This window comes from Penaeus chinensis, chromosome 12, assembly GCF_019202785.1.
Source record: "Penaeus chinensis breed Huanghai No. 1 chromosome 12, ASM1920278v2, whole genome shotgun sequence".
Taxonomy (NCBI): Eukaryota; Metazoa; Arthropoda; class Malacostraca; order Decapoda; family Penaeidae; genus Penaeus; species Penaeus chinensis.
Window position 1 is genome coordinate 12711085 of NC_061830.1, and position 11406 is coordinate 12722490.

The window sequence follows — 11406 nt, forward strand, 5'->3', positions numbered from 1 at the left end:
TTTTTAATTCTTTAGATTTTCTTTTTTTATTCTAATTCAGATTTTATTTGCTATTTCCGGAGTTCTCACGATTATCCGCGTTCACTCTCCGAATGAAAAGCAATGAATATTTACTGTACTTTGACGCATCACCATACTGGAATGATGAAGCGCATTGCATACCATGTATGTCTGATAACCACAAGTAAAATGCCTTCTTCTTTGATGTATAAAACTACGTATTCAGAAATATCCATAAAGTTAATAGCGGTGATGACGATAACAATATATAACTGATATTATGATAATAATAATGATAGTAGTAGTAATAATAATAACAGTAATATAACCGCACTGATATTAACGAAAAAGAATTTGCTCCCTCCTCTCCTCCAAAAAATAAAGGAACCGAACATATTTTGCGAGAAAACCGCGCCACAATATCCCTCGCGGTCCTGCCTCCCTTCCACTCTCCTCCTCCTCTTTCTCGAAGGGTCGCTCGCCATCGCCGCTGGTAATAGGCCGCTGGGAAGCAATCATCAGGCCTATTTACCCCTTATCAGTTCCGGTTATCGGCGCATCAGCAGAGCGCCAGGATTATGCCACAAGGAGTGGATCACATCTGAAGGGGAAGTAGATTAGCTTTCCGTCACGGCGGGCGGTGTTGATGCTATTTTGTTTTGGTTGGCTTTCAGCTGATCCTCCTTTACACGCTGGATTTGCGGGTCGGACTCTCGATTGTTTTTTCTTTTGCTTTCTTTTCCCTTTCTCCTGTTTTCCGGATGAAAAATTACTTTTCGTTTCTTTCCGGTTTATTTATTCGAAGAGCGAGATAGTTTTTTTTTGTACTTTGAGTACGCCAATACCGACTGAAAACGGAAACAATAAATCATCTAGACGACCCGGAGATAAAAGATTTAGATTATACGGCTTCCCTCTTAAAAGCGCGCGAGGGAGGGCGCGGGAGCGGCACAGAGGCTCGGACGCTAGCATGTGGAGGGAGCGCGTGGCCATGTTTACTGATCCAAAGGCGATAACGAGTCTGCAGCGAGTCTATTCTTCAGCCAGCCGCCACAAGGATTAAATCACAGAGAGTAAACAGGGTTGCCTACACTGTGGGGGCGACAGCAGCTGAATGGTTTCGAGGGGGGGAGAAGGAGAAGGAGAAGGAGGAGGAGGAGGGGCAAGGGGAGGGAAGGTAAGTGAGACTTCAAACTTTCACACTTCGATAATCGCTCGCACTCTCGCCTTGGGAAAGTTTTTGGCCGGGAGAGACCGGGAGAGGCAACGAGGCTTTAATGTTTCAATTAATAAGAGAATGACGACTGCTTCCAGAAACAGCGACCGAACGCATCAAATAGTCCTATTTCCAAAGAAAAAAGAACGAGAAAAAAAGCCTAAGAAGATTTGAAACTAATTAGGATAAGATAAAAGAAAAAAAAAACTAGCAAAAGAAAAGAAACGGAAAAAAAGAACAAGGAAGGCAAGCGAAGGAGGGAAAAGCGTAAAGGGAAGAGATAACGAGGAAGCGGAAAGAGAAAGAAGCGGAAGCCCAGCGCCTTCTCCAATTTCCCGGCGGCGCGAGAGGCAGCAGCAGCAGCAGCGCCGAGCGACCCCTCCCAAGCCTTGATAGCATTATGATGATCTGTGCGCGCCTGCGATCTTTATGCAAATGTTACAACACATTTAGGGAATCTCCAAACAAAGGAACATCGGTGGCACCCCCACGGCCGCTCGGGGATCATCCGCGGGGCACACTGCTCGCTCGGGCTGCTGATGGCGAAGGAGGAGGCGGCGAAGAGGGAGGGAGGGAAAGGAGAGGGAGGAGGGGAAGCAAGGAGGAGAGGAGAACGGGAAGTAGAAGGAGGCAAGGAAGAAGGGCAGTGGAGAGAAGGCACGAATTCATATTTTCTAGAAGAAAGTGTGAGAAACGCAATGAAAGCGACGCGAGTGAGATAAAAAAGAGAAAAGAAATGAGAACGAAATAAAATGAGAAGAGAAAATAGAAGGGCGAAGGGAAGAAGTAATACCAACAGAACCAGGCAGCCATAACGCAAGCATAAGGACAACAAGAAGGAGATGGAGGAAGAAAGAGAAGACGGAACAGCAAGAAGAGGCTCGGAGCCAAGAGCATCGAGCGGCGGCGAAGAAGAAGAAGCCCTTCCTCTTTCGCCCGCTTGAGTTGCCTCGCTCATTGTTGCCTCCGGGATGAGGATCCACAGATGTGCAGCGGCCGCGTCCTGCAGGAGGCGGACAACACCACCTTCAGCCGGCGCTTCCTGAAGGACCCGGCGTCCACAATACCCACCTTTGTCCTCGAGGAACCGTGAGAAACAGGATGTGGATTTTTTTCTTTTCTCTTTCAAGAAACGAGAACTTTTATTCGTCCGGAGAAACAAAGAAGAAGAAGGCGGGGGAGAAAAAATAGATATGTGAATCAAAAGCAAGTCTTATGGCAGAGAATAAACACGCCCGGGCCAGCCAGAGCCTGCAGAAGGTCTTTTCCGGATGTAGGCGACGGCGGCGGTGGTGGAACGCCCGCCTGGTTATTGCCATGCTCGAATAACCGCTACGTTACAAATCCCTTAAGAAAACGCATTACAACCCTCGGAAGCACTTGAAGGGAAGAAAAAAACAAAAAACGAATGTCTCAAAATCGTAAAAAAGTTTGTTTCTTACAGGAACGGAAAAATACAAAAGGACTCGAACATACCCCAGGTCGTTATTTCTATCTCTTTCACTCTCACTCTCTCTCTTTCTCTCTCTCTCTCCCTCCCTCTCTCTCACTCTCTCTTTCTCTATCTCTCTCTCTCTTTTCTTTCCCACCTCCCATTCTTCTCCTTTCCCTCCCATTACCATGATGGATACAGGGATAATCTGTGCTGGAGATCGCTACCGACGATACCGGGATGAGGGAACGGGAAGGGGCGAAGGGCGAAGGGAGGGGGGGGAGGGGGGGAGGGCAAAGGGCGCGTCGGCAGGGCAGCGCTACACTGTTTTACCGGATTATGCAGATAGGATCTTAAACATGTCCGTGGGAACGAGCCAATGACGTATGGTGGAGGGGTGGGGGGCAGGGGGGTTGGTGGTGAGGTAAGGGGTAGGGAGGGCCATGTAGCGAATGACAGTTAGCGGCAATGACAACTTTGGTTTTGAAAAATGCATGGAAAACCGTGTGCTGAATTTATCAACACACCGAACTCCGTGTTATATTTCATTATATTGTGCGTTATTCCCTCTATTGATGCAACAGTTTGGAGGGAAAAAAAGAATCACGTCTATGCATTAAAATTTAACAAACGTTTGAATCAGTTTACATGATAGCAACAATTTCCCTTTAATAAACAAGAGCACGAAACAACAACATCACACTGAATATAGTACCAGTCTTCAACATTTTCACAAATAACAGCAATGAAATAAAACCAAATAAATGAATAGCCTGGCATAAAAAAAATCGAGCTTTCCTTCGTGACAGTCACTCTTTTTTGGGCGCACTTGAGTCTGTTTACACCACATTTATATAGCCATTATCCTAAAGTAACCCTCTTTATGCCTTTCACGTGATCCGGCCATTGGCAAGACTTCAAGTTTTCTTAAAGGCAAAAGGCGTCACGCAAAGGCCCTTCCTCTGTCGTCATGCAAGAGGCTATTTGTGTGACCTGGAACAGTGTGTCAATACCACGGCCTCCTTGGATAGGCCTACAACACGTGCTACATGGACACAACTCACGCCAGGCAGCTTCACAACGAACTTGCAGTTATCAGACAAAACTACAGCTAATACTAACAAGTACATCATTAGAAAATAACTATCACATGGTGGATATACGCTATTTGGTTACAGGTTACTGTTATTACTCCAAACACTACAGATCCAACAGAGATGGTAGAGATCAGTCAAACTACAAACAACGGTTAGTTCTTTAGTTTTCTACATGAGCCACTCGACGCTACATTGTCTCTCAAGATGCCTTGTGCAGCAGCGGTTGGGGGAGATCTCGTCCTTATTAACGTACTGATGCATTTACGAAATAAAAAGAAAAACACCAATTTACTCCAATCATCAGCACTTGGATCATAAGGGTCTATCTCCGGAATCATTATATTTAAAAGAATAATAATAACTGAATCAAATCAAATACACGGGTTCATTTGGCTTTTAATTTGAACTTAAGAGAATCATGAATTTTGAGGTTGAAGGCTAGAACGGGGTCGAGGCCTTCCAGCCATCCCGATTCTACAGCCGCAGATGGGTAATCTCCCCCCCTTCCCCCTCCCTCCCCCCTCCGCCCACGGCCCTTGTAAGAGAGTAACAAGTACCGTGATTGAGGGAGTGAAACAGACGGCGGAAGAGGATGAGGATGAAGGGGGAGGGAAAGGGGGAAGGACGGGAGGACGGGGAGAGGGGAAGGGCGGGGGAAGGAGAGAAGAGGGAATAAGGACGGGAGGAGGGGAAGGGTGGAGAAGAGGGGATGGCCGAGAAGAGGGGGGAGTGGGGGAAGTGGAGGAAGAGGGGGAAGGGGGTGGTGGTGGTGGTCCTGGAGGAACTATCAAGGAGGAGCTGAAGAAAGGGATGGCGGGAGTTGGCTAACTGCGCCGTGAGGATGAAGCAAGAGAGGCATTGTCTTGGGAAAAGTTCCAGAAGTTCAGCGCAGGATAGTCCATACGCCTACTAGGAGGAGGAGGAGGAGGAGGAGGAGGAGGCGGAGGAGGCGGAGGAGGAGGAGGAGGAGGACGAGAAGGAAGAAAAAAGAAGGAGGAGGAGGACGAGGAGGAAGAAAAAAGAAGGAGAAGAAGAAGAGAAGAAGGAAGAGGAGGAGGAGGAGGAGGAAGAGGAAGATGAAGAGGAAGAGGGAGGAGGAGAAAAAGTATGATGAGAAGAAAAAAAAAGAAGGACGAGGAGGTAGAGATTGCGAACAGAGAGGAGGAACAAGAAGTGGAGGAGGAGAGAGAAACAATACAAAGTCGAGAAATGAAGAAGACGAAAGATGACGAAGAGGAACAGAAAAGGCAAAAGAAACGAGGGAAAAAGAGAAAAAGGCGGAGGAGCCCCTGATTTCTAAATGACTTTGGAAAGAAGTTACTTTAAGGGAGGAAAGAAAACCATCAGACCTTCAATTTTTACGGATGAACTCTAGGTCATGGCGAGGAAAAGGGGGGGGGGGGGAGGGGCAGGGGGGGAGACGATCGGCTAACTGCACAAGAAGTTCAACCAAACGATCTTTCCCTCAATAACTTATATCATCTCATTTAAAACCAATAAACTCAAATAAACGATAAAATAATAAAAAAATGGAGACGTGCCAATCTACTGGTTATGGTGTAAAAGAAAACTCGAGTTAGTAACAATAAGAAGAAAAAAAAGGAAAATAAAGAAGACCAACACAAGAAACCAAGAGAGAGCCATGCGTTCGGAGAGGCCCAAGATATTCCCTACTGAGCGTCAACCTTCTTCATACCTGTTTGGTGACTGAATCTATAAGTCTCATATAAATATCTTGTTGCTGCCTTATTCCTGCAAATAAAAAGAAAAGAAAATAACAAATTAAAACGAATAAAGAAAATGTTTTAGGGAGTCTTAAAAACTATATTTACCTGTTTTGTAACGGAGTCAATTATTCTCACGTATATTTCTTGTTCTTGTCTAACGCCTGCAATTAAAGTAACACATTATTACTTATTACACACTGGCATAGACATGTCAGGGTCGATACATGCTGAAAATATGAGAAAGTCATGTTAAGATTATCTCATGGTGATTCCAGTACTGAAGCGGAAGCACCATGAAGTTGAAAATATAAATATGAGTATATATTTATAATTATTTATACACATCACCAAAAAGTACACTATTCATAAAGTTTCCCTCCATTTTCTAAAATTATCCTACTCACTAGCCTTAAAAATACAACTTAATAAAACAAGGCTAACCTACATAGTCTTTAAGAACTCAAACAAACTCAAAACATTAAAAAAAAAAAGGGAGACAGAAAATAAATAAAAACCTAAGAGAGAAAAATGTCTACAAGATGACAGATGAATCTCCCTTTTCTCCTTTTTTTTCTTACCAAACACAAAAGGTTATAGAAACAGTATATTAAAAACAATAATACCCCAGAAATGATACGAGACAGGAGTCATGGACGTGTATCTATTTCACTTTTTTTTTTCCCCCCTTCCCTCTCCTCCCTCAGTATTTCCTACAGACACACAGACACGAGATATCCTAACCCATTAAGTAAGTTTTCTATCCAATAGAGAATTATTTATCTTAAGACTCTCCGGGAAGAACCAACCGCGGTCTTTTGTCCTGCCTCCCAACCAATGATAACCGCGCGGTCCCTCGAGACGCCGCCATTGTTGTTGTCGGCAAATATCTCTCGTCATTATTCCACCACGCTCGCTCTTGTTTTCGAGGCAGCGAAACGATTTTTTTCCTTTTGAATGTTTCTATCGCAAAAAGGGAAGAATGTATTAGGCTTTAAGAGAGATGGAAATCTGATGGTGTTTTATTTATATATATATAAACAAAAAACGAGAGAGACGGAAGAAAAAAATGACGAGGGTAGGGATCATGTGAATAAAATATAGTTATAATCCCTTAACAACGTGGGGGTATCCGCGCGGTTACTGCGGCCGAGACACTTATCTGGGCATAATGTAAGATGCACGAACGCTCTTGTATACAAACACACACACACACACACACACACACACACACACACACACACACACACACACACACACACACACACACACACACACACACACACCCCTTCCCAGCGCCGCCCCATAACCTGCACACAGCATAAGTGTCAAGCGAGCGAGTCATTGAAAGGGCATTCGGAAGAGGTAGGACTGACTTCCGCCGAGTTTCGCGTCTAATTACATTACTGATTAAGAGCAACGCGATATTTGAGACGAGGCGGTACACGAGGAGCTAACCGAGAAAAATCACGAAGAGGGGAAATAATGAATAACGAGGAAGGATAAACGGTCTATAGTTTTCTGAGCAAATGTGATTATACAGGTTCCCGGATTTAACCTTATCTCCTCTCTCTCTCTCTCTCTCTCTCTCTCTCTCTCTCTCTCTCTCTCTCTCTCTCTCTCTCTCTCTCTCTCTCTCTCTCTCTCTCCTCCCCCTCTCACCCTCCCTCCTTCTCTCTCCCTCCCTCCTCTCTCCCTCCCTCCTTCTCTCTCTCTCCCCTCCCCCCCCCTCTCTCTCTCTCTCTCTCTCTCTCTCTCTCTCTCCTCTCTCTCTCCTCCCTCCTCTCTCTCTCCCTCCTCTCCTCTCTCCCTCCCTCCTCTCTCCCTCCCTCTCTCTCCCTCCCTCCTCCCTCTCCCCCTCCCCCCCCCCCCTCTCTCTCTCTCTCTCTCTCTGTCACTCACTCATCTTGCAAATAATCTTCACCTTCAACATCGTTCTAAGAAGACGATCTTATATTGAGTAAACAAGAAGAGAAAAAAAGTTAGGAGTGAGAACCAAGACAAAAAAAGAAAAAAAAAAAAAAAAGTAAAAGAAGAAAAAAAGAATTAACAAGTAAAAGACGTAGTCACACACCAAAGCATGTATCTGCATCCGCGTGTGTGTGTGTGTCTGCCTGAGTGTCCGTGTGTGTGTGTGCGCGTGTGTGTGTGTGCTTGTGCGTGTGTGTGTGTGTGTGCGTGTGTGTATGCGCGTGTGTGTGTGCGTGTGTGTGTGTGTGTGTATGCGTGTGTGTGTGCGCGTGCGTGTGCGTGTGTGTGTGTGCGTGTGTGTGTGCGCGTACGTGTGTGTGTGTGTGTGTGAAGGCCCGCCCGTATCTGCAGGCGTAGAGGAAGGGGGGGAGGGGAAGAAGAGGGGGAAGCAGGCAGGGGGAGGGGTAAGGGGGAGGGGGAAAACGGTAGGAGGGGGGGTAGGGGTTGCAAGCAGAGGATAGGCGTGCGGAGGGGAGGGTGCAGGCAGGAGTAGGAGGGGGTATGGGGAGGGGGGCACAAGCAGAGAGGAACGGAGAGGGGACGCAAGCATGGGGCGGGGGCGAGGGGGTGGGCAGAGGGCAGAGGATGGGTAAAGGGGGCTAGGGGAGAGGGAGGGAGGGAGGGAGGGGGGGAGCTGGGTGTTGCAACGGGTGCACGATATTGATCAGCCCAAGGGACCTCGCCACGCGTCTCCTGGGCCCCGGCGACACCAGCCTCACCACACTCTGCCTCCGCCACCGCCGCCGCCCGGAGGAGGAGGAGGAGGAGGAGGAGGAGGAGGAGGAGGAGGAAGAGGAGGAGGAGGGGGAGGGAAAAGGAGGAGGAGGGAGGAGGAAGAGGAGGAGGAGGAGGAGGGGAAAAGAGAGGAGGAGGAGGAGGAGGAGGAGGAGGAGGAGGAGGAGGAGGAGGAGGAGGGAAGAGGAGGAGGAGGGAAGAGGAGGAGGAGGGAGGAGGAAGAGGAGGAGGAGGAGGAGGAGGAGGAGGAGGAGGAAAGAAGGAGGAGGAGGAAGAGGAGGGAGGAGGTGGGAGAGGAGGGAGGAGGAGGAAAAAAGATGGAAAAGGAAGAGGAAGAGGGAGACAAAGAGAAAGAGGTGGAGAATAGGGAAGGGGGAAGTGGAGCAGGGGAAAGGGAGGAGAATAAAGGAGAAACACTAATAAGAAGAGAAAGGGGAAGGCATGGAAGTGTGCATGGAAAAAGTGGATAAAGAAGGGAATGATGAAGGAGAAAAAAAGACAGAAAGGAGGGAAGAGGCGGAAGGGAAGAAGAGTGACCTGCAAAGGACAGATAAGGAGAACGGGAAAATGAGAAGCTAAGTATCGAGAGAAAGAAGGAGAGAAGGAAGAGTAGGGGGGGGGGGAGGAGAAAGGAGTAGGAGGAGGAGGAGGAGGAGGAGGAGGAGGAGGAGGAGGAGGAGGAGGAGGTGATGAAAAGAGAGAGAGAGAGAGAGAGAGAGAGAGAGAGAGAGAGAGAGAGAGAGAGAGAGAGAGAGAGAGAGAGAGAGAGAGAGAGAGAAAGAGAGAGAGAGAGAGAGAGAAGAAAACCCACTAAAATTAATAACAATAAACACCGCAAATTCACACACACACACACACACACACACACACTCGAAAAACAAGCTTCCAATACATAGCAAGTAAATGGACGACGAATCACAGGACCAAAAGATAAAGCGCTAACAAGTGCACAAAGCAGGGAGAGAGTAAATATGAATAATAGAGAGGGCTGGAAGAGGATTATGTAGGTAACAGAGGTCGATTTCTCAACGCCTTCATGCAGTTGGCTCCGCGGTCCTTCTTCTATGGGTCTTCGGTAAACTTGTTCTTCTTGCTAAATGAACTCAGTTCAGTATTTCTTAAAACCATCTTTTATTTTATTGATGTATTTTTTTGTTTTTTTATTTTTTTGTTTTAATTCTCGGTGGAATTTTCTTTTTTTTTTTGTTTTGTTTATTCCTGTTCCTCTCCCGGTATATATATATATATTTTTTGTTTTTTTGTTTAGTTTTTTGTCTTTTTTCATTCGATGACTTTTTTTTTTTCCTTTCCATCTATTTTTTTTTGTAAAGGTTCTCCGCCATCTTGTTTTCCCTTTTTTTTTGCCCAGCATCCCCCTCGACTAAACTTTTTATTTCACCTTTTTCCCCCCTGCTCTTTCGTTCCTTTCTTTTTTTCTTTTTCGTTTTCTGTTTCCTTTTTTTTTTTCGTTTTCAGCTTCCTTGTTTGTTGTGTGTCCTCGCGTGTCCATATTTCGGGGGCGTAACAGAGGGGGGAAGGGGGTATTCTCGTCCAAAATGATTCTTGAGTCGGAATTAATGACCTGATTGGAATACACTCATTGCCTCGCTGTGCTTCGTTGGATTCGCTAATCAAGCTTGTTTTGATGTTCTGTTCTGATAATATGTATGCATACAAATCTATCTGAAGTTGCGCTTCCCTTTTGTCATCGGCTGAAGGGAGATTCATTCCGCATTTCTCAGCTCTCGTGCCTGTTAACGGCCCCGAGCCTCCGTTTCCGGGCGTGTCCTGCAAAGGCTCCTGCCCGCGAGGAAATCTTCCCGAGGAACCATAGGCATCCGGGCCTCTTTTGCCCGGTCCCTCCCGTCGCCACCTCAAGCCTTCCCCTTCCTCCCTCTCTCTCTCTTTCCCCCTCTCTCTCTCCCGGCTTCCGCGTTGGCCGGGTGTCTTGAGGAGCCTATAAGGGATAGAGAGGGGGAGGGAGAGGGAGAGGGAGTGAGGGATGGACAGGGAGAGGGAGCGGGAGGTCCCTCGGCGACACTGACATATTCCGTGGCAGGTCCTGGCGCGGCCTGGACACCGCCGCCCCACGCCACCGCCAGCCAAAAATTCAGCCATCAGCGGGTGCCCTTGCGCCCCTCTGGCCCGGGGCTCGGGGTCTCAGGGGCACCGACCACGCGAGACCAATTTTGGGCCCAAACGTGTCTCTCGTGTAGACTCACTTTGCCTTAAACTCCCTCGTGTTTTTACTTCTTTGTTACATGAGAACGTCCCTCAGGGACAGGTCCATTCATATCACACTCGTGGTGACCTATTTTCACCTTTACTGAACCTAACCAAACGAGCTAAATTGTGTTAGTGGTGGTGGCAGCATATTGGTCTATGTGGCGCGCGGGTTGCGTGGCTGTTCCGGCGAGGCCCCCTTCCCTGGGGAGCAGTCCGAGGCGCTCCTCCTCCAGGGGGCAGCCCTCGCTCCCTCGCACTCTCCCCAGGACTTGCTCCTTCACCTTCCCTTCTTTCTCCACCTCATCTTCCTAGCTCTCGCTCCTTCACACTCCGCCTCGCTCTTGCTCGCTTCGCCCTTGCAGTTTCTCTCCTTGAGTATTTTTAGATTTTCCGCTTCCTCGCACTGCTTCTTCGCCTTCCGCCCTCCTTCCTTCCTTCCTTCCTCCTCCGTCTCCAACTCATCTTCAGGTCCCTTTCAAAATCTCGAAGACGCACTCACTCTTCCCTTCTGCCTCTCCACCTCATCTTTCCTCCTCGCCCTCCGCAGCAACCTGCCCTTCCCCCAACCCCGCTGGCACTGTGTTGCACACGGGGAAGAGTACATGTCCCTCATGACAACCCTTCCTCCCTCCCTCCCCTCTCCCTTCCTCCATCCCTCCCCTCTCCCTTCCTCGCCCTCCCCCTCTCCCTTCCTCGCTCTCCCCCTCTCCCATCCCAGTCACTCCCCCTCTTCCTCTCCTTCCCTCGCGCCTTCCCCCTCTCCCTTCCTCGCCCTCCCCTCGCCAACCCTTCCCTTCCTCGCCCCCCTCCCCTCACCCCTTCGCTACCATAACAACTACTTCGACTGCCATCTCCCCGCGAACACGCATAGCTGTTCGCGCTGATAACAACACGATAGCGATGACGTTATCAGCTGTGAAAGGGGAAGAGGGGTACAAGAGTAGGAAAGAGAGAGAGGGAGAGAGAGAGAGAGAGGGGGGGAAGAGAAGAGGTAAGGGGGGAAGG

General features: G+C 48.1%; 1 protein-coding gene across 6 annotated transcripts in view; it reads right to left on the reverse strand.

The window, feature by feature from the left end:
* Positions 1–11406, reverse strand: part of LOC125031086 (transcription factor collier-like) — a 161284-nt gene that overhangs the window by 121324 nt on the left and 28554 nt on the right. For 4 of the 6 annotated variants that reach the window (XM_047621563.1, XM_047621567.1, XM_047621565.1 and 1 more), the window contains exon 4: positions 5442–5497. In XM_047621563.1, the coding sequence (XP_047477519.1) occupies positions 5442–5497 (56 nt within the window). Of the gene's footprint in view, positions 1–5441; positions 5498–5577; positions 5634–11406 lie in introns of all 6 variants that reach the window. The other 2 variants (XM_047621564.1, XM_047621566.1) reach the window with 1 other exon arrangement.